Source organism: Cervus canadensis, chromosome 2, assembly GCF_019320065.1.
Source record: "Cervus canadensis isolate Bull #8, Minnesota chromosome 2, ASM1932006v1, whole genome shotgun sequence".
Lineage (NCBI taxonomy): Eukaryota > Metazoa > Chordata > Mammalia > Artiodactyla > Cervidae > Cervus > Cervus canadensis.
In genome coordinates this window covers 6,831,431-6,858,014 of record NC_057387.1, presented here as the reverse complement: position 1 = coordinate 6,858,014, position 26,584 = coordinate 6,831,431, and the positions used below count along the sequence as shown (strand labels likewise).

The 26,584-nt window shown below is 44.4% G+C and overlaps 1 protein-coding gene across 2 annotated transcripts in view; it reads left to right on the top strand.

Annotated features, from left to right (window-relative positions):
• Window positions 1-1,919: 1,919 nt before the first annotated feature.
• The window catches only part of C2H1orf226 (chromosome 2 C1orf226 homolog), a 343,732-nt gene continuing 319,067 nt past the window's right edge, over window positions 1,920-26,584 (top strand). For both annotated transcript variants that reach the window (XM_043450834.1, XM_043450824.1), the window contains exon 1: window positions 1,920-2,461. In XM_043450834.1, the coding sequence (XP_043306769.1) occupies window positions 2,357-2,461 (105 nt within the window). In that variant the 5' untranslated portion in view covers window positions 1,920-2,356. The remainder of the gene's footprint in view (window positions 2,462-26,584) is intronic.

Below are 26,584 nucleotides of genomic sequence, written 5' to 3'. Positions count from 1 at the left end.
TCTAAGTGTGTGACCTTGGGCAAGTTACGCGATCCTGTCTGCCTCAGTTTCTTCATAAAATGGGGCTTACCTTAGGGTTGTTGTGAATATTACATAAGATAATATAGGCAAGGCTCTAACAACAATGCCTGACACATAAAGCTCAATGAATATTAGCTATTATTATTATTCAAGTCCATAAATAATTATTGGATGTCTACTATGTAGCAGACTCTGTACTAGATCCTGAAATATCTGTGGGGCTTTAGCTTTTTGTGTCTGGTGTACAAAGAATGTGTTACAGAGTTAGATACAAAACTCTGGTAAATGTAGCATTCCAGTGGGACCCAAGTTAATCTATTAAAATAAAGGCCATTTGGAGTTCAGAAGACTTTTTAAATTCAGGAGGGAATATGAGATGCAAATGAAGGAGTTACTTAAGGTCTTGCCTATTAGTTGTTGAGTTCCTATGCCAGGTTTTAGAGAGGGCATTATGATGCATATTAAAACCACGGTGACATTCAAAGAGTCAAACATGCCTGATTAGACTTTCATGTCCTGTATTTATAAAAAGGTTAGTGGTGCATTTCCTCCGTGCAAATTATTTTTGGTTCTTACTAATATTTATGAATATAATAAAGTTTACACAGCAGAAGTTACGTGATTAATTTGTTTGAGTCATCAGTTTGCTTTCACATAAGGAGATATCCCAGAAGAGGCTACGTCTTGACCAGTAATTTCAGCAGGTAGGGATCAGGCAACATATAGGAAAGAGCAATTGTACTTCTCACGATGGGGCAAAATAAGAAATATATTTATGACAATAATGCGTTCTCGTATATGAATGTATCACAGAAATATTATAGGAAGACATGCCTCTGGGAAGTGATTTTATTGTGATCCTTTTGGGGCCTTGACTATACAACAATAGCGTCTGTATGTCAAGTTGTCCTGGGTGGGTGTGTCCACAAGATATTAGTAGGTTTAACTTGAATCCAACAGTGTTGCTGCCCATTGGCTCTCAGTGATGTCAGGCTGGGCTAGGTTTGGCACCAGTCTATCTGGTTACTTTTGACTCAGGGGTAGTATTAAACCATGTTCCTCTACCCATGTGGTCTAATACATAATTGGTCACTAACTGTCCCTTTGCCCCCGCCCCTGCACATTTTTGCATGGCAAAAAAACTCTTGGTGTAAAGGAGAAAAGTGAATGGGCCGCTTCTTAACAATAAGCAAATGAACTGAAGCACTTCCTGTGATAGGAAGAGTAACATGTCAGAAACGACTTGGAAGCCCATTTTGTCCACAGCCCGTTGTAGGTTGTTTAAGAAAATAGAAACGTTGTGGGTTCTTTTGTCCTTGGTACTCTTCTTCGGCCTATTGCATTTCCATGAGGCTTATGGTTTTAATATTAATGCTAAAACCACCCCCAAGGGCACCCCCACAACCCCCCAATAATACAAGTCACAAAACACAGCTCAAAGGAACGAATACAAAGCACCTGCGACCGTCCTCCATTTGGGTGCAGTCTTGATTCTCCAGAGAAAGGAAACTCTCAGAATGAGAGGTCTGAATACACACGGGCCAGGACCTGGGCCTTCCCGGTAAAACAGAAAAACAACACAACACCAGCCCCTCCCCCCTCCAAAAGCAAAACCAGAAAACCCACGGCGCCGCTGCTGCTAACTATTAGCAGCCTGGCTCAGGCTGCCTGTAAAAACAGAAACAGGAGCCTGCGTTCCCGAGACCCCGGCGGCCCAGGGTCAGGGCGAAGTGCCCGGGGTCCGGCCCTAGGACGCGGGCAGAGCCGGGCGCGAGGCTCCCGGGGACTTTCACCTGCTCGGCGGGCAGCGCGGGGGCGGCCCCGGCGGCGGGCGGAGCCTGGGCGCCCTGCGGGAGGAGCCGGCCCGGGCCCGCCCCGCAGGAGGAGTCGCTCGCCGGCGGCTGCTCCGGCGTCTCCGTGACAGGCACCCAGCTCCGCCGCCGCCGCCGCCTTTTCTTCCTCGTCCCGGGCTGTCCGCGCCTCTGTTCCCGGGCCAGCGCCGCGCCCAGTCCCAGCGTGGGCCGCGCGCCCACCGCTCCCCTCCCCCGGCCTGGGCGCCGCGCTGCCCGCTCCCACCGCCGCCCCCGCCGCCTTCCTCGCCGGCAGGAATTGCGCGGCCACAGCGCCGCTCGCGTCGCCCGCATCCGCGCAGCCCGGCCCTCGGCGTCTCTCCGAGTCCGGGCTTCCGCGGCCGGGGCGCCTCCCGCCCGGCGACCCTCCACTTGCGCCCCCGCCGCGGGCCGCCGCCCCCGGCTGCCGCCTCCCCTCCCCGCGGTCTCGCCAGCCCCTTCCTGCCACCGCCGCCTCTGAAGGAGCCGGTCCACCGCGGGTCACCATGCCCAGCAAAACCAAGTACAACCTTGTGGACGATGGTCACGACCTGCGGATCCCCTTGCACAACGAGGACGCCTTCCAGCACGGCATCTGCTTCGAGGCCAAGGTGAGGGGCCCCGGGGAAGGGACTGTCCCGGAGGGGGCATGTCTGAGCGGATGGGATGCGCAGCCATCCCGGACGCAGAACTGCTGGGCTAGGCTGATTTGGGGGCCTTTCTGTTAGGGAGGATGACTCCCCTTCTCTGTATAGAATTCCGCGGGTTCCTGCCCAGAACTGCTAAAGAGTAACTGCAAAGTTTGAGCGGTATTGCTTCATCCCCCTCCTCCCACCTGCAAACTGCCCCGTCCTTACCCACCCAGGACTCACTGAGTTACTTCCCGGATCCCTCCTTCTGAGAAGAAGCCAGTCGGGGAGCGCAGCCTGGACTTGGTTCTTTAGAATCGGTTTAGGGAAGCTTTGGTGTCATTTACCTGTTGGGATCCCGTGGGAGAGGTGCTTTCAGGAAGGTCTATTTATAAGGGGAATACCTGCTTCCTGATTGAAGAAAATAATACAGGGATGGGTTTGTTTTTAGATTCCTGGTAAACCCAGCCAGGTGTCAGAGTCAATTCCTAATTGCCTTGTTAGCCGCGACTCCTTTGCAAGTGCCAGTCATTGAAGGGGGAGGTGTGGTGAAAGCTGCCCGGTTGCTAGTTTTGTGGCGTAATGTTAAGTTTCAACAGCTAGTAGGGGACTGCTGCTGAAGAATTTATCGGTGGGGGCCGGGGTGGGGCGGCAACAGGAATTTTCAGCTCAGAGCCCCAGGTCCGTCCTTGGGAGAAGGGGGGTGGTGGGGCGGAAGCCTCTGAACTGCACCATCAGGTGTGAATAAGGCTGGCCCCCTGTCATGCACTTCCCAGAGTGAGGAGTTCTGGTTTTTGAGATTGCACCCGGGGTTCCTGCCCATCACAAGGGAGGAGTGCTTCTGCTCTTCCTTCATGTCTCTTGACGCCCTCTCCTCAAGACTCAAGGATGCTTAGCACCTACTGTGTGCCTGTCACTGACGAGTGACAGAAAATACCAGCCCTCCTAGTCGGCTGTGTCTTGCTGGTTTTGAAAAGGTAATGCTTTCGACAGGGAGGCAGTTTTACTCTCTGCTCCCTTTTTCTCCTTTGTGACTTTGTAGGTAAGGTGTTAAGCATCTCAGGCAAGGATTACTCCATCAGGTGGCTATTTCCTTCGATTCATGAGACATCTTTTTGAGTGTCTGATATAAGTCCAGTGCAGTCAGTTATCATTCAGTTTTTTTTTTTTTTCCTTCTCGTGGTGATGTTAAATCTTACCTTTTCTCCCACTTTCTGAATAACCTTCCCCCAACCATATTTGCTAGAGCTAGGAGGACATCCCCTGTTCCCCTAGACATCAAGCCCTGCAGTGGAATGCAGAACTGAATTACTGGGTATGGCTGGGACCAGAGTGGGGCTGTAGCCAAGATCTTATCTTGCTTCTCTCAGAACAGATCTGCTTGGTCTGATACCAGATCAGATGGGTTAATTTTTGTCTGGGCCTGTTGCTTTGGTGAGCAGGTTTTTAAATTTTAAGGTATGAGTTTTCATCACAGCATGACTTAATTTTCTCGGACACGCATGAACTGGGCAGTTGGCTGTGGTCTTGTTTGGTTCACCAGTACTCTGCTTTGCAAGGCTGGGTGGCAGAAGAGAGATCAGAATTAAAGTGTTTTTAACCTTTTAATTCTTTTCTCACAGTCTCTGCTAGTTTGGTCCTAACTAGGACTCATAACCTAGCATGCATAAGAATCACCAGGCGAGGTTGTTGAAAACTCTGTTGCCGCCCCCAGTCCTAACCTGACACATCTGGGGAGAGACTGGGACTGCACCTCTAAGGAGCATTCCAGGTGCTTTAATGCAGGTGATTGGGACCAGAATTGGAGAAACACTGGGGGTGCAGTTCCTATAGTAACTTCCATGGATTCACACACAGTGGTGCCCGATAAGAGGAGGGGGAACCACAGTTGGTCCCCGCTGTGTTCCCGTTACAGATCTGGAGTGTAGCACACCAAGGGTTCTGCTTTGAGAATGGTGAAGTGGGGAAGAAAGGGCAGGGCTGACTTTGAGAACTGGGTCCTAAATCCCAGCTGTTCGTAATCCATGCTGGACACCAGTACATTCAAATCATGTCAGCTGAGACCTGAGCAGAGGTGGAAGTAGAAGCTTTTCTGTCCCGTGAGCATCTGGCAAGTGCCTCGTCTGGCTGGCTCTCACATCCCTCCTGAGCAGTGTCCATGGAAGTGCATGATCACTGGGATTTCAGGGTTAAATACACGCCACACTCATTCCTTGTTTTGGAAAAGCACAGGCTGTAAAATGTAAATGTATCCATGCTGCCTTGTCAGATACCCTTGGAAAATGAGCCCAGATCTTTGCCTCCCAAGGGCTGGCAGTTTTTCAGGATCAACACTGGATGGAGTGACTTTTTGGATGGATGTGCTGCATTTTCATTTTCAGGGTGCTGCAGAGATTGAAAGGTTATGGCTAGGAAAGGCATCTGGGTGTCAGAGGTTCTGTGCACTTAAAAACCACATCATCCATTTAATTGTCAAGCAGAATCCTAGAGGTGTTTCACCTGTAGTATTTCATGTGATTCTCACTGCTTCCCTGGAGGTCTCTGTAGGTGCATCTCTTTATATCTTATCAACGAGGATATGTTGCCTGCTTTAGCTCTGTGTATGGCAGAGCTATGGTTTAAACCTGGGAGCTTTGACTGTAGACTCTCAAATCCAGTGCTCACTCATTTACTAATTTTTATGGAATGTTCACTCTGTGCTGGGCGGATGGTCTGATTTATGGTTCACCGGTGGGGCATCCTTAGGTTGCTGACCTCTCTGACTCTGATGTAGAAAATTATTCAAGTTTTTAGTGCTGGACTCTTTCAGATATAATCTTGGGCTGGGAGCTGCTCTTAAGGGATACTGCCCTCTGTGTCAGAAAGGGCACTTGGCTTACTGACCATTGCTGAGGGGTGGGTGGTAGAAGTCCTTCAAGGCTTGAAAGCCTGTGTGGCTCCTTTCTATCTGCCTCCCACTTTCTCTCTCTTAGTATACCTTCCTGGTGGCCAGTGCCATCAACTGACTGTTTCTGCTTGCTGGGTGCGAAGAAGAAGACCTCTGATGATAATGGTGCAAAGAAGAAGAGTATTAATAGCACAGTTATGCTTTACATTTGTAGGTTGATTTTTGATTTTCATGGGACTTTCACACACACAAAGTTTTCCTTATGTGGCAGGGGGAATGATAGAGTTGTTTCCATTTTTCAGATGGAAAAAAAAGGGAATCAGAGAGATTAACTTGCCCAGGGTCACAGAACTGATGAGAGGGTAATGATTATAGCTGATGTTTAGTGAATAGTTACTATGGAGCATGCATTGTTTCAGGTGCTGCCTCACTTAAGTCTCATATTGCAGCGCTTTTGAGTCCTAGGGCGTGGCCCCTCACCTCACCCTGACGTAGTAGCTCCCTCTGTGTTCCTAGCTCTCATCGCCCAGTACACTCACTGATCTGGGCGTGTATGGCATAGCCTATCAGAAATAAAAAGCACCTTAGCTCACTCCTACAACTTCCTCATTTTACAGATGAGGAAATTGAGGTCCAGAGGGGAAGTTGTTGACCCAAGGACCCGTAGCTAGGTAAGAACAGAACCGGGACTCATTCCTAGTTTCCTGGCTTCAAGTTGGTTTCAGTTATCTGTTGCTGTGTAACAAGCTATCTCAAAACTCAGTGGCTTAAGACAAGGTCTGTTTAATCTGCTCATGATTCTTGAGCCAGGAATTCAGTCAGGGCTTTGCCGGGCTGTTCTTCTGTTCACCGTGGTGCCGACCTGCTCACTCACTTGGCTTCATTCTGCAATGGCGGGTCTTGTCCTAGAAGGCTCCACCTCATGGCTGTGCCGAGGTGGTCCTCCACATGGCGGTCTTCTCCACTGGGTAGCTTGGGTTTCCTCATAGCATGGTGGCCCTTTGATCTGGCAGCTGGCTTTCAACAGGGAATGTTTCATGCAGGGAAGGTGGAAGCTCTTAAGGCCTGGGCTCCGAAGTACACAGAATCACTTCTGTGTTCTGTTGGTCAGATCAGGCCATTGCCTAGCTTAGATTCAAGAGGAGGAGCAGGAGACTTCACTTCTTGGTGGAGAGCATCATGGTCACTGTGCAAGAGTGCATGTAGGATGAGAGATAATGCTGAAGCCATCTTGGGATCACGGTCAACCGTAAAATTTTGTGTTCTCTCCCTTCTTCATATGCCTTCTCCAATGATGAGTGTTCTCTGAGGGCCTTGTCTCATGCTTCTGTGTATAACTCCTTCCCCCAACATCAGGTACGTCTATATATACCAACAGTATCAAATTATTTATCAAGTGGAAGAAATGACCAATTATAAAAAGTCTGAAAGTTGTTATTGTCTTATTGCTGAGTGATGTGGGGGATTTGTGAGTTCTTGGTCAAATCTGAACTGAATTCTCTAGTCATTATTTCCCTGTTTGCTAAATGGCTTGACTGGCTGATGATGTGGTTGTGGATTTTAGAGATTCCAATAACCCCACACCACAGGTTTCCTATGGATGAATCTTAAACACACTGTCTTGAGGCTTCCAGGTTAGGATGTTACATACACTGATTCACCATAAATGGGGTACTCTAACTTGAACCTAGCCTAACAGCTTCATAAGAAGCTGTGATTTTGGTTCTGTGATCAGAACCAACACTGATATGTTCCAGGTGTGTGCTCTCCACACCCTCTCCACCCCCGCCCCCCCATCCGCAAGAGTCCTGTCTTCCAGGATTGTGGACAAGTACAGATTCAGATAGATGCCCTTGTGTATTCGCTGATGTCATCATTGAAGTGCAGGTTATTTCACCTTAGTAGGTATTTGTCCAGATGCTTTAAAATCCATTGTTCCCTTCTGTCTGGACCAGATGAGTCTGGGGGATGATGAGTCTCAAAGATACGGTACTGCTTAGAAACAATACCTGTTTTTATTCAGCCTTATTTTGCTCTCAGGCTTCCCAGGGTGTTACTCCACAGCCGGTATTTTAGAACTTGAGAGCAAATCTCTTTCTATCCTATCAGTACATTCCATGATGTTGCCACATCTCCTTTGCCCAAAATGTCCCATTAGTCCATTTAGTGGTCAAGATTACACTGTCCGTGACATGCAACCTTTGCCAGTCACCCGTATCCAAGACCCTAATCAGACTGGCTGTTTATTATTGTTCACTCATAATGTGCTACTTCCAGAACTCAGATCTTCAGAATGCTTTCTTTGATCGTTGTTACCTGCCTCCTCTCATCTCGTTGCTTTGAGGCTGCCCTTAGCTGTGACCTCCTGCTGCACTTCTGCCCTCCTGGCGGCCTGCGGCCGTGCCCACCACCCACTCCTTCCCTCCCAGTTTCCTGCTTGACGCTGTGGGCTTGGTCTCTGCTACCTTCCCCCCCCCCCCCCCTTTTTCCCCGCCCCCCCCCCCCCGTTTTTGGAAAAAGAAGTTATTTTTTTCTCCACCCCCTTTTCCCTAATAGCTTTATTGAGATATAATTCACATACCATACAATTCACTAATTAAATATACCAGTAAGTAGCTTTTAATATGTTCATAGTGTTGTGCAACCATCACGATCATCAGTTTTAGAATATTTTCATCACCTCAGAAAGAAACTCTGTACTCTTTAGCTATCATCCCCCTGCTTCTCCATTCACCTCAGCCCTAAGCAATGATTAATCTATTTTCTGTCTCTAGACTTGGCTATTCTGGACATATTATATGGATGGAGTCATGGAGTGTGTGGGTTTTGGGGACTGGCTTCTTCACTGTGTGTTATATTTTCAGGGTTCATGCATATTGTAGCATGTATCAGGACTTCATTCCTTTTTATGGTCAAATAATATTCCATCATATGGATAGATCACATTTTGTTTATCCATTTATCAGTTGATGAACATTTAGCTTGTTTGTTTTTCAACTATTATGAATAATGCTGCTGTAAATATTTCGAGTACAAGTTTTGTGTGATATATGCTTAAATTTCTCGTGGGTAGATAGGTAAGAATGAAACTGCTGGATTGTATGGTCACTGTGTTTAACCATTATGGGACTACCGCAGTGTTTTCCAGTGTTCAGTTCAGTTCAGTTGCTTAGTCGTGTCCAACTCTTTGCGACTGCATGGACTGTAGCACACCAGGCTTCCCTGTCCTTCACCACATCCCGGAGCTTGCTCAAACTCATATGCATCGAGTCAGTGATGCCATCCAGCCATCTTATCCTCTGTCATTCCCTCTGCTCCTGCCTTCAGTCTTTCCCAGTATCATGGTCTTTTCAAATGAGTCAGTTCTTCACATCAGGTGGCCAAAGTATTGGCGCTTCAGCTTCAACATCAGTCCTTCCATTGAATATTCAGGACTGATTTCCTTTAGGATGGGCTGTTTGGATCTCCTTGCAGTCCAAGGGACACTCAAGAGTCTTCTCCAACACCACACTTCTAAAACATCAGTTCTTCGGCGCTCAGCTTTCTGTGTAGTCCAACTCTTACATCCATACATGACTATTGGAAAAACCACAGCTTTGGCTAGACAGACCTTTGTTGGCAAAGTAATGTCTCTGCTTTTTTAATATGCTGTCTAGGTTGGTCATAGCTTTTCTTCCAAGGAGCAAGTATCTTTTAATTTCATGACTACAGTCACTGTCTGCAGTGATTTTGGAGCCCAAGAAAATAAAGTCTGTCACTGTTTACACTGTTTCCCCATCTATTTGCCATGAAGTGATGGGACCAGATGCCATGATCTTAGTTTTCTGAATGTTGAATTTTAAGCCAACCTTTTCACTCTCCTCTTTCACTTTCATCAAGAAGCTCTTTAGTTCTTTGCTTTCTGCCACAAGGGTGGTGTCATTTGCATATCTGAAGTTATTGATATTTCTCCCGGCAATCTTGATTCCAGCTTGTGCTTCCTCCAGCCCAAGCTGGAGTATATGATGTACTCTGCATATAAGTTAAATAAGCAGGGTGACAATATACAGCCTTGACGTACTCCTTTTCCTATTTGGAACCAGTCTGTTGTTCCATGCCAGTTCTAACTGTTGCTTCTTGACCTGCATACAGGTTTCTCAAGAGGCAGATAAGGGTCTGGTATTCCCATCTCGTTAAGAATTTTCCCGTTTGCTGTGATCCACATAGTCAAAGGCTTTGGTGTAGACAATAAAGCAGAAGTAGATGTTTTTCTAGTGTGGCTGCAGCATTTTACTTTTCCACAGCAATGCGTTAGGATTCTGATTTCTCTACATTCTCACTGACACTTCTTTTAATCCACCTTTTTGATTCTAGCCATCCTAGTAGGTATGAAGTGGTATCTCATTGTGGTTTTGATTTGTATTTCCCTGATGACTAATGATACAGAACATTTTTTCATGGCCATTTATTGGTCATTTGCAAATCTTTGGAGAAATGTCTGTTCAGATCTTTTGCCCATTTTTAAATTGGATTATCTTTTTTTTTTTTATTGCTGCGAGGTAAGAGTTCTTTATATGTTCTGTATTCAAATTCATTATGTAGGTCTGCAAGTATTTTCACCTATTCTGTGGGTGGTCTTTTCGCTTTCTTGGTATGCTTTTTGAAACACAAAAGTTTTAAATTATGAAGTAGAATTCATTTTTCCCCCCTCTTTCTTTTTAAGACTCATTGGCCCTCCATCTGCTGTAGCCCACCTTTCCTTAGTCTGTTCATTACCCCATCGCTCCCCACCCTAATGTTTGCAAGCTTCCATCTTCCCCCGTTGGCTCACTCCTCTGCCCAGGAGTGTGCTGTGACCTTCCCTTATGTGGAAACTCTCTCCTCTCCACCTTTTTATTCATCAGCATGTTGTCTTCTTCCTTCTGTAGCTACGCCTCAAGAAAGAGTGATCTGCTCTCTGCAGTTTCTCAATTTTCATTCAGTCCCTGGCTGTGTCCTTCCGACTCCTGGCTGTCCTATAGGAATTGTTCGATGGTCGCCCTTCTCTGTCCTCAGCCTTTTTGAGTTTTCCTCTTGGGCAGCCTGTCCTTGTCTTTCTTGGGATGCCTCATTCAACTCTCTGCAGGCTCTCTGTTGGCCGTGCATGGCGCCCCTGTCTGTACCTTCTCCTCTCTGCTGGTTGCTCTTTCTTCGCTCATTGACCTCTCTGGTGAATGCTTGATTCCATCCTTTCTCCTTACCCCTCATTATGTACTGGCTCATGGATCTCTAACTCCGGTTCAGTTTCCAGATCTTTCTTTCAGCTTCCTGCTGGCTGGCTCTACCCCACTGAACATGTTGCTAATCCCATCACTCAATCATCTTGAATTCAAATCTCTCTGACACTTTATACTTCTTTAGATGACCCCACTATCCTCTCAGGCCCCAGGATTGACACTTTGGAGCAGAGCTTGAGTCCTTTCATATAACAGTGAACTCAGCTCTGGATTGAGTACCTTTTGTGGCCAGGCTCTTCCCAGACATCCCGTGCCCCCAAGTTCAAGTCAGTTGCTGCATCCTTGAATTTTCACAGTGATATCCATCCATGTGTTCTGCTTGTTCCTTCTCATTTCTGGCTGGTTCGGATGCACACTACCTCTCACCATACTGTTTCAGTTACTTTCTGGAGACCTCTACTTTATCCTATAAACTTTTGCTCTGTTAATTATCCTGAAATATGATTGTGATATCCTTCTACTCAAAACACAAAAAGTTTCTAAGCCTACTGTATTAGGTCAAAAATTCTTAGCCTGATATTCAGGGCTCTCTGGTTTTGAGTGGTTCCCTTTAATCACTCCATACTTCATCCCAAATGGGGTACCTACCATTCCCTCAGCCTTTCCTGTGATCCCATCTGTGTCTCAGGCCCAGCCCACTGTCGCTCTGAAGTGGGTGCTGCTGGTTCCTTCTATGGGGCAGGAGCTGACTGAACCCTGGGGTGCATTCCAGCTGGTCTGATTTTCATCCCCCAGTGGTCGTTGTTGGGGTCCCTGTCACTCTGCCTCCTTGAGTCTTCTGCGTTGCTGACTGCAGTGCCTTGCATATAGAAAAAAATGTATTTTGAATCAATGAATATAATTTCCAGGGGTGCTCTCTACAAGGACTGCTAGGACCTTGGTGTATTACCCAAGGGTGGGAGATGCCTCAGCTGGCTCCGGTCTCTGGCTTTTTTCCCCTTGCTTTAGGCCTGAAACTCTCAGGCCCCAGTGAGACTAGTCCCTGATCCCAGGAGGAATCCCCCATCCCCACCTGACAGACTGCCACTGCCTTCCAAAGAAAGTAGACGTTTTCCCTGAATTAAATGGAATTCCGGTGATAAACGTGCAGCAGACTTAGAATCTTTGATTGTAGAACATATGGCCAATTTTAGGAGTAGATAATTGTCATTTTAATTTAGCAGTAAAAAATATTTGCAACCTGTTATGTTCTTCTCAATGATTTGATACCCTTTCCCCTAGTTCTTTATTTTTTATTTTATAGTTTTTATAACATGAATTTGATTGACAGCATAGCATAAATGGATTCAGGAGCCAAATTGTGTTTGGGTTCAAATCCTGGCTCTTTCCCTCTCTTGCTGTGTGAACTTGTTTGAGTTAGTTAACACTTCTTCTTTAGCATCCTCATCTGTAAAAAGAGAATACAAATGTCACGTGTCTTATAGGGTTAACGAGAGGAGAAAGTGAGTTACGTATGCAAATACCCAGCATAGTGCCTGGCAATGAGTGGGTTGCTATTTTTAATATTGTTGTTCTTTAGTCCTGCAGATTGCAATTTAATTTTCATCTGTGCATGGTTTAAACTAAAAATTGTCATATACTCTTTTTTTTTTCCCTAATGAATTAAAGGCCTAGTAGAGTATTATCTTCATTTTACATGTCTGCTTAAAAAAATCTAGCTACTGCATTATTCTTGATTCCTAAAGTTGCAAATCAGACAGTGCGACTGCTTTGTGGACTTAAAATAGCTGTCAGCCTCCTAGGGAAGGAATAAGGAGGGGTTAACTGGCTTCTGGTACATGCCCCCATCACATTTGTTCCAGCCTTTTAATCCTCATTCGGATTAAAAATCACAGACTCTTAAGTACAGTGTGTTGTCTGTCTTCACAGTCTTTCTCTGAATTTCTTGGATAAATACTTCTTTAAGCAGAGGTAATCTAAGCAGGAGGAATCTTGCATCATGGGATTAATTAGTACCTTGTGATGCTTACAATTCCCTTTTCAATTGTTATATTCGGCATCATGTTTCCTTTTAAGTACTGGAGCAGCTGGCTTTAAAAGTTACTTAAAATGGCACTTCCAGCAAGTTCTGTGCCCAGAGTGTTGGAGCGCTTTTGTACTCCTAGTCCCCTACCCGTTGTGGGAAACTCAGTTGGTTTTCTGCAACACTTCAGTGAGACTTGTGTGTCTGATACTCTTACGGGTCCATCTATGAGAACTGAGGACAGTGGCTACTGCTATCATTTATTTTTTAAAGTTTTTTTGTTTTAATTTATGTATTTTTATTTTTGGCTGTGCTGGGTCTTTGTTGCTATGCTCAGGCTTTCTCTGTTGCAGCTCGGGGCTCCTCTCTAGTTGTGGTGCGCTGGCTTCTCCTTGCGGTGGCTTCTTGTTAAGGTGATTTCTCTTGGTGCAGAGGGTGGACCCTAGGGCATGCAGGCTTCAGTAGTTGTGGCATATGGGCTTAGATGCCCAGAGACATGTGGGATCTTTCCAACCAGGGTTGAACTCGTGTTCCCCGCGTAGGAGGTGGATTCTTAACCACTAGACCACAAGGGAAGTTCCCTCTCTGCCTATTCTTGAAGCTGCAATGCTTTCCAGAACGGTTGAAATGATCAGCCTTGAGAGTTGAATGCAACCTGGGACTCCTACCGAGGCGGGGCTAAGAAGAGTGTACTTGCCCTATGCTCCCTGTATTCAGAACATTCTGAACTCAGTTAGCCTGGATGTGAGCACATCGGAGAGAAATACTGTTTGCGTGCTTGCAGAACCATCACATGTACCCTGTTCTGAGATGTTCTTGCCTGCTGGTGTACATTTCTTCTGTCTTGATCTAGGCTATAAGCTCCTTAAGGACGAAAGGGACTCCTCACATACCTGCCTCATGCAGTCCACATCACAGAAGGCTAATAACAATCACTGTTACTTATAATCATGTGCTTTGTGATATAGTGCTGTAATAACAGTGCCAAGTTCTTTCTAGGAAATGATTAGTCTTCCGCAACAACCCTGTGAGGTAAGGTCTCTCATCATTTGAGTTTTACTCATGGGGAAGCTGAGGCATAGAGGGTCAGAGAAACTTGCTCATGGCCCACATTTAGTAATGAAAAAATTCCCGAGTCACATCCCAGCAGTCTCGCCCTGTTAAGTTCTGAGCTGACTATATTTGAGAATGCTAAGAATTAATGTTTGCCCAGTACTCACTACTTTCAATTCGTGGTTCTCAGAATTTTACATATGCAAAACTAATTTAATCTTTATAGTGGCTCCCTGAGGGTAGGTATTCTTGGTTCCGTTTTCTCAGATGAGGAAGCTGACACCATCCTTCTAGGTTGGATTGAGTGGGCAAATGGTCTATTAAAGGCGGTGGTCTCAGCCCCTCTCATTGAGGTTAAATCTGTAACCAGGGGGCTGGTCAGCTGCTGTGTGCCAGTGGGCAACAGGCCACCTCTGTTGGGCCATGTTGATGGTCTCCAGATGTGGAAATAAGGCATCAGTGAGTAAGTAGAAGGGCAGGAAAGGGGCTTTGGGAGGCCCTTCCTTCCTGGAGAGAGTTATTCTTTGCTGAGCTTCTGCCTATGCACTTCCTGTGTGACGGGGGCCATCCACTCCCCCACTGCATCTCTTCCTTCTGTCAACTTCCACGCCCTCTTCCTTGCCTTTTTCAGCTCTTTTTCAGCGGACCAGTTCTCTCTACTCCACTTGGAGCCTCCAGGGTCCTTCCAGGAAAGTATAAATGCCAGAAAAAACTTCCAGCCCAGGAGACGTTGCCTTTTGGTTGGAAATCTTAGCCCACAGTACGTAATGGAAAAGCTCTTTGATGTGTTCTTTTTTTCTGTCTTTATTTTAACCTCTTCCCTTTTTGTTGTGGTCTCTTTGGATGGGAAGAGGTGCTTATGTGGAAGTTCTTTCTTTTTCTGCTGCCAAGAAGATTAATGTCTCCCATGGGCCAAGTGACAGCTACTGTTTAATCTCGCTCCCTTGCTATTTCCCATAAACATGTATAACCTGTACTGTAACTACATTTTCAAACTGTCCCTCAATATGTGTAGATTTTTTTCCCTTAAATTCGGCAGTCCAGGTTAAACACACTATATCCTGGGCACCCGTATCCAAAGTGTGATTGAAACTTTTTTAAAATATAATTGAACCTTTACCTCTTGCTTCAAGGTCACTTAAATTTTGCTGTTTCCTCTCTCCGGTCAGGAATTTTGCAGCCTCCTGAAATGAGGAGAATCACCTGCAACTTGCTTTGATTAGTTAAGGCTTTTGGCTCTATTAGAATCACATGAAATCTGATTAAAACGCTACTGCCCAGTCTTGGAGTAGCTGAGGGCCTGGATCTCGTTGCCTTTATCACCTTTGTCCAGGTGATTCTGATGGTTACCTTAGTTTGAGAACCATTAAGTGGGAGCACTGATTCTCAAACTTGGCTGCTCATTGGAATCATTAGGGAGTTAAAAATAATTACTGATGGCTGGGAACTCTCAGCAATTTTAATTCAATTAGTATGGGGTGTAGTGTGGGTGCTGCAGTTTTTATATCTTCTGTTTCTTTGCTGAAATTTTGTTTTTCCCTTTGTTTCAAGCATATTCATAGTTGCTTGTTGAAGCATTTTTGTGAAGGCCAATTTAAAGTCCTTGTCAGGTAATTCTAACATATCTGTCATCTTGGTGCTGGCATCTTTTGATGGTCTTTTCTCATTCATGTTGAGATTTTTCTGGTTCCTAGAATTATTGCTGTTGGTTAGTCACTAAGTCATGCCCGACTCTTTTGCAACCCCATGGATTGTACTCCGCCATTCTCCTCTGTCTATGGGATTTTCCAGGCACGAATTCCGGAGTGGGTTGCGTTTCTGTGTTCCGTGACATTCTGGGTCCCTGGCTTCTCCGGCAACAGGTCTGGGAGATGTGAGGGGAAAAGAACCCAGGGAACTCAGCTGTCCTGGGGTTCATGGGTGCTGAGAAGCCTGGGATCTTCCCGACCTAGGGATCAAACCCACATTTCCTGCTCGGCAGGTGGATTCTTTACCACTGAGCCACTTGGGAAGCCCAGTTCCTAGAATGATGATTGTCTTGCTGTTCCTCACTGTGCGCACTGTTGGCTGAATCCATGGTAGGCAAGGTGTGAGTGGGGAAGCCGGAAGAGAAGTCGAGGTGTAGGAACTGCAGATGAGGTTATCCTCTCTGGGCCGGCGCCGCAGCAGACTCGCTGTGTTCTCTTGTGGTTGACCCAGCGGACGCAGCCATAACGCAGCCATAATATAGCCATAAAACAGCCGCAAGGGCTTTTTCAGGTGGAGCTTATATATGCTTGCAGAACAAAAGCCTGTGGCCAAGCGAGTACCTCCTGATGTGCATGCACAGTGCTATAAGTGATCTCAGCTGTTACATAATCATTATTTACAAAATGTGGGGCAAGAGCGAGAGGGTGTGGGGCGAGAGAGCCTGACCACTACTGTCTTGGCTAATTTGCTCTTTCCCTACAATGATGGTCAAAAATCATTATTTTTGATTGAAGCCTGGATGGTGGGACTTTCCTGGTGGCACAGTGGGTATGAAGCCACCTGCCAATGCAGCAGATGTGGGTTTGATCCATGGTCTGGGAAGATTGCACATGTCGTGGAGCAGCCTCAGCCCATGTGCTGTACTCCTGAGCCTGAGTGTTGCAACTGCTGAAGCCTGCATGCCCTAGAGCCGGTGTTCGCAACTAGAGAAACCCTGTGCATAGTGACAAAGACTCAGCACAACCAAAAAATAAAACAATAAATAATTAAAACAAAAACAGAAACCTGGATGGTTTGGGTATTATGTTATGACTTTCTGGATCTTAGTTAAATCTGTTTCGGCAAGACGCCTCTGCCAGTGGGCTGATGAGGGGAGGGGAGTGCTGCCTTCTTACTCTTGGGTGGGGTGGAAGACTAGATCACTTATCAGCCTCAGCTGATGCCACTCTGGGATGGGCCAGAGTGCCTCATTACTGATGCTCAGGTGGTCTCCCCTGACACTCTGCCTCATGACCCTGGCCGGTGGTGAAAGTTCTGACTCTTCACTGGGACTCCTCTGAAACCCCAGCAAGGAGACGAGGAGGCCTTGTCACCTGTAGGTCACTTCCTGGCATCCCAGCTTCCCTTTCAGCCTTCTCTGAGGCATTTCATATGCGGCTGCCTTTGTTTCCTGGTCCTTTTGCTAGGGAAAGAGGGTTTCTCTTGGGATCTTTTTTTTTTTTTTTTTTTGATCTGTGTTCATTGGCATTTCTGGGTCACTGGCTTCTCCAGCAACAGGTCTGGGAGGTATGAGGCAAAAAGAACCCAGAGAACTCAACTGTTGCGTGGTTCTTGAGTGCTGAGGTCCCTGGCTGGTCTGACTTCTCTTCATCTTTCGGAGTTGTCTTGTACTTGTTTGGTCTATAATTCCTGGAGTTTTGGTGGTTGATCGCAGAAGGAATAGGGAAAAGTATGTTGACTCCATCTTTCTGGAAATGGGAGTTCTGCAGGTTGGGAGTTTTGGAAGCTCCCTGGCGGATCTATCAAATCCAATCAAATCGAGGAGCACAATTGGAGAATCTCAGTGTTTGCTGGAACAGGCCAAGGTAGTTTTGGTGGAAAGATCAAAAGGATCTGGTGGCTTTACTAAGTGGAGGTCTTTATGAATCACTGTGTACTCCCTTGTAAATTCTTATCACTTACCTTTATTTTACTCCCTTAGACTTGTTGAGTTTTTTTCCCCCAGATAGTCTTTTCTGAATCTAACTTTGTTCTTTGATGTGTTCCTACATTTCTAAATGCAGAGGTAGGAGTAAATCCAATCACATAGGAAGTGTTTATCATGCTTGTCTTGTGTTTGGAGCACGGTGCTTAGTGTTGAAGGTCAGAGAGATGGAACAAGAAGGAAATCAGCCAGCCCAGCTGGGGAGATGCAGAAAGACAGGCGCAGTGATAGTATTGTGTACTGAGCACGTACTATGTGCTGGCCATTCTGCCAGGTGTTTTATAAACTTTCTCATTTAATCCTCCCAACTGTGCTGCATGATGTCATTCTCTCCCTTTTTTCGTTGTAGTTTCAAAGACTCAGTATTAAGTGACTTTTTCAAGGTCATTCCCTATCCAATTTTGGGACAGAATTGGACCAAGGCTTTGCAGGAATGAGGCTTTGCTTTTTCCACACAGAGATGTTCTGCTGAGCTTTGTTCAGGAGCTTGTTCGTGGGGGCACTGCTGTGTTGGGGTAGAGCTCATCCATTTATGTTCGTCCCTGAAACCCAGGACAGTTTAGAAGCAGCTGTTGTTGGTGGCTGAGTCTGTGACTTTGGAAGGGATCTTGCAGGAGCATGAGATGATACATCTTAAGATTTAGAAATGTCACTGTAGCAGTTTTGTGGAGAGTGGGTTGGAGGGGCCTGGAGAGACTGTTCAGGAATCTCATCCATATTTCAGGTGAGAGATGCTAGTGGCTGGAATGAGGGCCCGTGTTCTACTCCAAGAGGTATAAGGAAGGCATCTCTTAGTTTGAAATGATTATGTGTATAAATAAAGTGAATGGGTAGCTTTTAGGTAAGTGAAGAGGAGAGGAAAGTTAACTCTGTGGTGTTAGTGGGGGAGAGGAGATAATAAAATAACAGCGGTAAGAAGACCCTTACATACCCCAGGAAGCTTTAAATACCAGGCTTGAGAGATGTGGCTTCATCTTGTAAATGAAAGTGCTGGTCACTCAGTTGTCTCTGACTCTTTGCAACCCCATGGAGCAACAGAGGAGCTCACCGAGCTCCTCTGTCCGTGGGATCCTCCAGGCAAGAATTCTGCAGTGGGTAATCATTCCCATCTCCAGGGGATCTTCCTGACACAGGGATCGAACCCAGGTCTCCTGCATTGCAGGCATATTCTTTACCATCTGAGCCACTGGGGAAGCCCATTTTGTAGGTAACAAAAATGTGTGCCTCTCAGAGATGTACACACATATGTATATATAATGTATACATACATACATACAGCAGCTTCACACACACACACACGGGCTACACACACACACGCATTTCCCCAGTGGCTCAGCAGTGAAGAATTTGTCTGCAGTGTAGGAGAAGTGGGTTTGATCCCTGGTGGGGAAGGTCCCCTGGAGGAGGACATGGCAACCCACTCCAGTATTCTTGCCTGGAAAATCCCATAGACAGAGGGGCCTGGTGGGCTACAGTCCATAGGTTGCAAAGAGTCTAACACAACTGAGCGACTTAGCATGCACACACATATTTACATGCACACATATGTATATGTGTGCACACACAGAATTATGTATTAGGAAGAGGAAATGGATAAGAGTTGTTGTAAAAATAGAAAAGCATGCTGAGGACATCTCCACATGTGAGGACCTGAACGAGGCTGATCACAGCAGGCATGGAGATGGAAGGGTAGGTGTAAGAGAAATTGTAGAGAAAGGCTTAGTACAGCAACATATATTGTGTTCTTAGGGCCCGGCTTTATTTGGGAAGGAGAATCAGAAATAGAAAAGATACAAAGTTTAAATAGTCTTTACTGTTTAAGGAACTCACTCTGAGTTAGTACAGGTCACAGACAGAGCTTTAAGCCCCATCCACTGGGAGGACACTACCGTGGGAGCCGAATGAGCTTGAAGGTGGTTGAACTTACCTCTGTATGGGCTCCTCAGAGGTTCTTTGTGGGTTGGGCCCTTGGTTACACTGTGTCCTGATATTCTATATGGAATTCTCTTTTTAGAGCGGTCTTGATGTCTTACACTATCTCAGAGTTTAGGAATCATGTTAGGCTGCTGAGATTTGGCAATTTAAGGTCGATTTAGTCAAAATGGTGAGATTTAACTGTGTCCGAATGAACCCTTCTGAGAAATGAGAAAAGGGCTGAGTGGGATGCTAATCAAGGCTGTAAAAACATAGACCCTAGATAGTTGACAGTCACAGCTAGTTAGGATTAGATCATTTCTTTTTCCCTTCCAGCCTCTTGTTAGACATTGCTGAAATATGAAAACTTCATGCAGGGATTCTGTCAGAAACTGATGACAAATCCATGATGGATTTCTGAGGCTAATTAGATTGTTTGGGATATTAGATAGCAACTCCCTTTGTGACCCTGGGCTGTCTGTTTATCCTGACTGCCTATGTTACAATTATTTGTTTCCTATAATCTCCCTCCACCTCCAGGCCCCCTCCAGGGGGTACTCCCCCTGGCCTGTGGGAGTAGAAACAAGCACCCTGTCTGATTCACTTTTGAACTCCCCAGGCCTCGCACAGGGCCTGACACGTTACAGGCGCACTGTTGATCTGAATGAACACATGAATGAATGAAGCTGATGTCACTGGGTGCACAGCACACCGCTTTGCTCCTCACCCCATTTACCTGGTGCCTTTGCTAGGAGTGGGATCCCAAATATGGCTCTTGTCCACTGTAGTAATTCTGCTTCTCCTGCCCAGCCTAGTGGTCTTCCCAATCCTGTTGGTTGTATTTTTCAAAAAAAAATTTTGGGGCAAGAATGCAGTATTTGGTGATGTTGCTCTCCCAGCCATTCCCTTGGCAAGATGCTAAAAATTTTTATGGTATGGGTTTCACTTTTCTTCTCCTGAGGATCATTTAACCTGTGGCCTGAAGCTGGCTTTGTTTTTGTAGACCTGGGATGAAAACATCAACTCCACACTTACCTTATGAGGCTTAGTTCATCAGATACTAATTTTTCCCTCACCTCCCAACTCTTTGTTCTTTCTTATTCTTTGAATTACTATAGCACCGTTTGGTTTATAATCTGATATTTGTGTACTTAACCATAGGCTCCATAAAATGTATTATAGTTCAACTTTATATTGGGTTGGCCAAAAAGTTCGTTTGGGTTTGCTGAGGAACCTGAGCAAACTTTATGGCCAGCACAATCTTTTCTGTAGTACCAGCACAGGGCCTGGCACATAGTAGCTATTACAGTAAGCATATGTAAGGGGTTCTGTTTGTGTCCTCCAAGAGTCCACCAACCTAGACAGCATATTAAAATGCAGAGACATTATCAACAATGGTCCGTCTAGTCAAAGTTCTGGTTTTTCCAGTAGTCATGTATGGATGTGAGAGTTGGACTATAAAGGAAGCTGAGCGCTGAAGAATTGATGCTTTTGACCTGTGGTGTTGGAGAAGACTCTTGAGAGTCTCTTGGACTGCATGGAGATTCAACCAGTCCATCCTAAAGGAAATCAGTCTTGAATATTCATTGGAAGGACTGATGCTGAAGCTCCAGTACTTTGGCCACCTGATGCGAAGAGCTGACTCATTTGAAAAGACCCTGATGCTGGGAAAGATCAAAGGTGGGAGGAGAAGGGGCCTACAGAGGATGAGACGGTTGGATGGCATCGCTGACCCGATGCACATGAGTTTGAGCAAGCTCTGGGAGTTGGTGATGGACAGGAAAGCCTGGTGTGCTGCAGTCCATGGGGTTGCAAAGAGTCAGACACGACTAAACAACTGAACTGAACTGATGTAGGGGATGCATGAAATTCGGTAAGAGTTCGGTTTGTTAGAGAGTGAGGCCAGTGACCTTTGGGTCCTGTGGATGTCAAGTGCGTGATGACAGTGATGCCTTTTAGGGATTCTTTATTTCCTTTTTCCAGCAGTAGCTTGAAGTTGTTTTTCGTTAAAAGTATGTCTGAAGCACACACTTGAGGCTGCTGACTCACCTCTTCTAAGGGAGAAGCCTTGACGCCTTGGCTATGTCATGTGGAGGGATGTGGGCCCTCCTCTTACCTCCCCATCCTAAGTACTCGTTTCTCATAATGGTCTATTTATGCAGCAGGCAGGCCAGGATCTGCGAGACTAGAAGGAGGCATGGAAGAGTTCTGCACTGGTTTTCAATGCCAGTCCTGCGCTTCGTTAGATCAGACAAGCTTTGAACAAGTTGCTTTCATCTCTCTGTACTCCAGTCCCCTGGTTTGTAAAATAAGAGTTCCTTAGGAATGAAATCTTAGATGGTCTCTGAGATCCCTTCCAACTGGAACACTCTGCAGTTCTCTTTTATTCTTCCCGTGTCTTCTGTGGTCACATCCCAATGACTTAAGGCCCACCTACTGCTGACAGATCAATTAGAGCGAACAGCCAGAACCCAGCCAGACTGCACGTGGGGCTGTGCTTGCTCCAGGCTGTGGAGGTGCCCTCTCTCTCTCTTGGAGGCGTGGGAGGCGGGAATTGCGCTTTCCTCCCCTAGCTGTTCATCAATATATTGCTTAAGTGTAACTACACGTAAGCAGAATTTATTCATTACTTGTCTTCTCTTCTCAAATATTTACACCTTTTGCTGCTCCATGAGAAAAAGTCTTTTACGTCTTAGTCATCAATTTTCCCTATTGCAGCCAAAGGAGAAGAGTTTTGAAAATCTGCAGAATCTTGCAGGGTCACATTCTGCAGAAAGGCAAAGGAGGAAAAAGACTGAGCTATGATCTTGGATATTGTACACATTTAAGAAGAAAGAGCCCTCTGTGTGCTTCATAGGGATCAGAGTCTTAGCCTTAAAGGGCAACCCATTTTTCAAGGGTTAACCTTTAGTCTTGCTTCCTCTGAAACCTAATTTCATATTTTAACGGTACTTTGCAACCCAGTTGTACTTTGGGATCACTTGGAGAACTTAGAAACAGATGCTTACTACTCCCAGGGATTCTTATTTCATGTATCTGGGCCGGGGTTCCACTATCACTGTAACTTTAAAAGCTCCCGGGTGATTGCAGTATGTAGCCAGGAGAACCACTGATGTGTTCACTGAACAGGGACATTTATGAATAGACCTGGGTTATGCCAGTTGACCAGCCTGGTTTATTGGGCTGGGATGCCTTTTGATGGGTTTATGGTGGAATATGTAATTGAGGGAGTGACTGGATATTCTTGTGGATGCAGAAGCAGCTCTCGTCTCCCTGCAGATAAGAGAGTGGGGGTTATAGGGGCATAGATCCCCATCAGAGGGGTGATTGGGTGTACTTAATGTCAGCAGGCCAAGAGGGTTTGGGGTGCCCTCCCACATGATGGCGATGATTTCCTTGGTGAGGCTGGAATATTCAAAGTCCACAGGTCAAAGCTCTCCCCCGCCTGCAAAGTATTTGGCTGGACACTGCCAGCAGTTGCCTTTCTGTGTTGGCTTCTTGTGAGAGACTATGTCCAGGGCTGATCGATGCCTTCCTCCCCTCCCTATGATACCTTCTCTCTTAACTTTTGTGAATACCCAGTCTGGTAACTGGCATCTCTTTGAGCTCTGGAGGTTGATCCTCTCTGTGTCCTCTGCTCTCCTTCCCCTTCTCTTCCACTCTTAATTTATTTTCCGACTCAGACTCGAATCAGCATTTCTCCAGGAAGACTTGATGTCTTTTAATGCAAAATCTTTTCTCAGGACCACCATATAGGCACTTGGGATGCTGGTTTTTTTTTTTTTTTTTTTTTGAGGTGGCCATTGTTTCTAGATCTTTTTCAGCAGACAGAATTGGGAAACTATGAAGAGAGCATGAGAATGAATAGATGTGAACACACTTGTGAGTTCATATTTCCAATTAGAATTCAAGGCTTCAGGGTTTTTACCTGTTTTTTCTATATTTCATCTGTTCGTTCTTCCATACTGTGAATTATGTAGGGAATGAAGACTTGCTTTATTCTCCATTTGCTTTATTTATCCCGTTTGCTTTATTCCACAATATCCAATCAATAGTCTCAGAATAACAATACTAACCCCAGTATCAATAATGATACTGAAAACACCCAAAACGTTCTTTTGCACATGCCATCCTTCTCCTCCATCATTTAAAAAGAAGATTGTACTAGATTGTTGGTGGTGGACTTAATAATGACCCTTCAAGAAAGTGTCCAGGTCCCTACCTTTAGAAGCTGGAGACAGGAGCCCTGAGACTCCAGGCAAAGGAAGAAAGAGTGTGTAATACATGGGTCTCGTTGCCTCTGACCATCTGTCTAGCGTTTTTTCTTTCCTTGATGGCAGTAGAAAGGCCTCACTTCCATGACATACTACTCTTGATACTTTCTTTAAAGCTACTTTTCATTAAAGATTCTCTTGAAGAAGGCAGTATAGAAAGTGTCCAGGTCCTAACGTTTAGTACCTGTGAATATTACTTTATAAGGCAAAGGTGTTGCATATGTGACTAAGGGTCTTGAGATGGGGCTGTTACCCTGGATTATCTGGGTGGGCCCTAAATGCCATCACAAATGTTTTTATAAGAGGGAAGTAGGGGGAGATTATACACAGAAGAGGCAATGACAGTGTGATCCTGGAGTCTGAGATTGGAATAATGCAGCCACAAGCTGAAGTAGTTTGGCGACAGCCAGAAGCTGCAAGAGTAGGGAACATACCCCCCCAGAATCTCTGGAGGGAAGGCAGCCTGCTGGCGCTTTAATATTGGTCAAGTGAAACTGATTTTGAAATTCTGGCCTCCAGAGCTAAGAGATTTAAAAAATATTTAAAATAAATATCTGTTATTTTAAGACACCAAATTTATGGTAATTTGTAATAACAGCCATAGGAAACTAGCACAATCATACAGCCATTAAACATTGTGTATCTTTCTGCAAGCCTTGCAGAGTATTAGTTCCTTAATAATTACATATTTAATACTACCAGTACATACTTCCATGTGTCTAGTTATTTTGGCTATCTAAAGTTTATTCTGTAGGATCCAATGTTGCTAAAGTTTTGTCAAAACTCCTGGATACAAAATTCTTGATCCACATTTTCTTTATTTTAAATATTACTCTATTTTCTTCTCACATAAATCTTGTAAGTCTGATAATTTTCTCTCTCTCATAATTTACATACTTTTTTTCTTAGATGGCCAAGTGATCTTTAAGTCCTGTAATTTTTCTAGAGTATAGCTTGATATTAGTTGTTTTGAGTCAGTATTCTTAGGTTCATAATCTCTTCAGATATGAGGTTTCAATGATCAGATATTTTTCTTTTTTGGGAATGTTTTCATGAATAAGTTTTTTTTTTTTTTTTTTTTAGAATTCTGTTCCCTTGCTTTGGTTCTGTTATTCAGAAATCCCTGTTAACCAAATGTTGGTTGTTCTTTGCCCATCTTCAGTATCTGTCACTTTCAGATTCCTTTTATCTCTTTGTATATATATATTTAAAAAATTTTAGAGACATGTTTATGGAGATATGAACCACATAGCATAAAATCCTATCACCTATATCATGTATACAATATAATGATTTTTAATGTGCTCCGAGTTGTACAACTATCACTGTAATCAAATCAGTTTAGAATGTTTTTATTTCAAAAATCTCCCATTCATTAGCTGTCACATGGTTACTTCTTATTTCCTCCAAACCAGTCCCCTCCTCCATCCCTGCCTTAGCACCATGCAATCACTAGTCTACTTCCTATATCTATAAACTTTCCTATTCTGGACCTTTTGTATAAATGGAATCTTAAAATATGTGGTCTTTTGTGACTGACTTCTTTCACTTGATTTTCAAGATTCATCCAGTTGTTGGGTGTATCAGTACTTAATTGGTTTTCATTGCTAATAATATTTCTTTGTATTCATATACTACATTTTATTTATCTTTTCATCATTTGATGGATATTTAGGGTGTTTTTCCTTTGTGGTTATTATGAATAATGCTGCTTTGAAATTTCTGTGTACCAATTTTTGTGTAGATATGTTTTCTTTTTTCTCTTAGGTTTATTCTTGAGTGTGGAGTTGCTAGATCAAATAGTAAGTTAATGTTTAACCTTATGAGGACATGCCAGACTACTCCAAGGTAGCTGCACTATTTTACATTCCCATTAGCAATGGATCAGAGTTCCAATTTATTTCTCCATATTCTTAAAATTTCTTATTATGACTTTTTTGATTATCGCCACCCTAAAGAGTGTGAAGTGGTCTCTCCTCGTGGTTTTGAAATGCATTTCCTTAATGACATTCAGTGTCTTTTCATGTGCTTATTATCCATTTGTCTGTCATCTTATGAATGTCTGTTCATAAGTTGTCTAATCTGAAATGTCTGTTCAGATTCTTTGTTTATTTTTTAAATTGAGTTCTTTGTCTTTGCTACTGAGCTGTGAATGTTCTTTATTTATGCTGGATAAAGTCCCCTGTCAGATATGATTTGTATATATTTCTCTTGTTCTGTGAGTTCTCTTTACTTTCTTAATGGTGTCCTTTGAAGTACAAATGTATTTTTGATGAAGTACAGTTTTTACGTTGCTGTATTTTTTGTTTGTTGTTTTGCAATGAAGTTTTGAGAGACAAATATGGAGAAACACACTGGGTCTTAAGTGTGTTGAAAGTTTTCTAAAGTGTTTTCGGATGTAAATGTCCAGATCACACTAAATGTCTGGGACTAAAGTGGGAGTCAGACAAGTCAACTCCTATATATTTTTTTTCATTTTAAAACTTTCTCTACTTTTCAGATATTTTAAGGTTATTTTTTCTTATATTCCTTCTAGTTTAGCTTTCATTTCTAAAATGATTTTCTTTTTAAAATTTCTGATTCTTTCTTGAATTCAGTCACTTCATCTTCTGAATTTTCATAATTCAAATTTATGTTTTTCTTTCATGTCTTGCATAATTTAAAATATTTTAAGCTCATTCTAAAACGTTATATTCTTATCTGGTTTTTTGAATATGTCATTTTGGCATGCTTTGATTGTCACGCATCTCCAGAGATGACATTTTTGCTGCTTAATCCCCTTTTCTTATAGAAATGTCTATGGAGTTTCCTTGGTACTTGTCTTATTTGTTAAATGAACTTGTTCTGAGCTTTAGAAGGATGGTTAGGTCAGTAGCGTTTCTCCCTTCACAGTTCCCCTTCTGTTGTTTTCATGCATTAATAGATTAGGAGATTGGTGTGGTCCTGTTCCCTGTCCCACTTTTATCCAAACCTTCCCTTTTGTCTCCCTTGCCTCTCCTGCTCAGGTTTGACTCTACTTTCAGTGGTTTCTCCGTGATGTGGGGTTGTGCCTGGTGAGCCAGTTTGGAGGGTTCATAGGGCTGGGA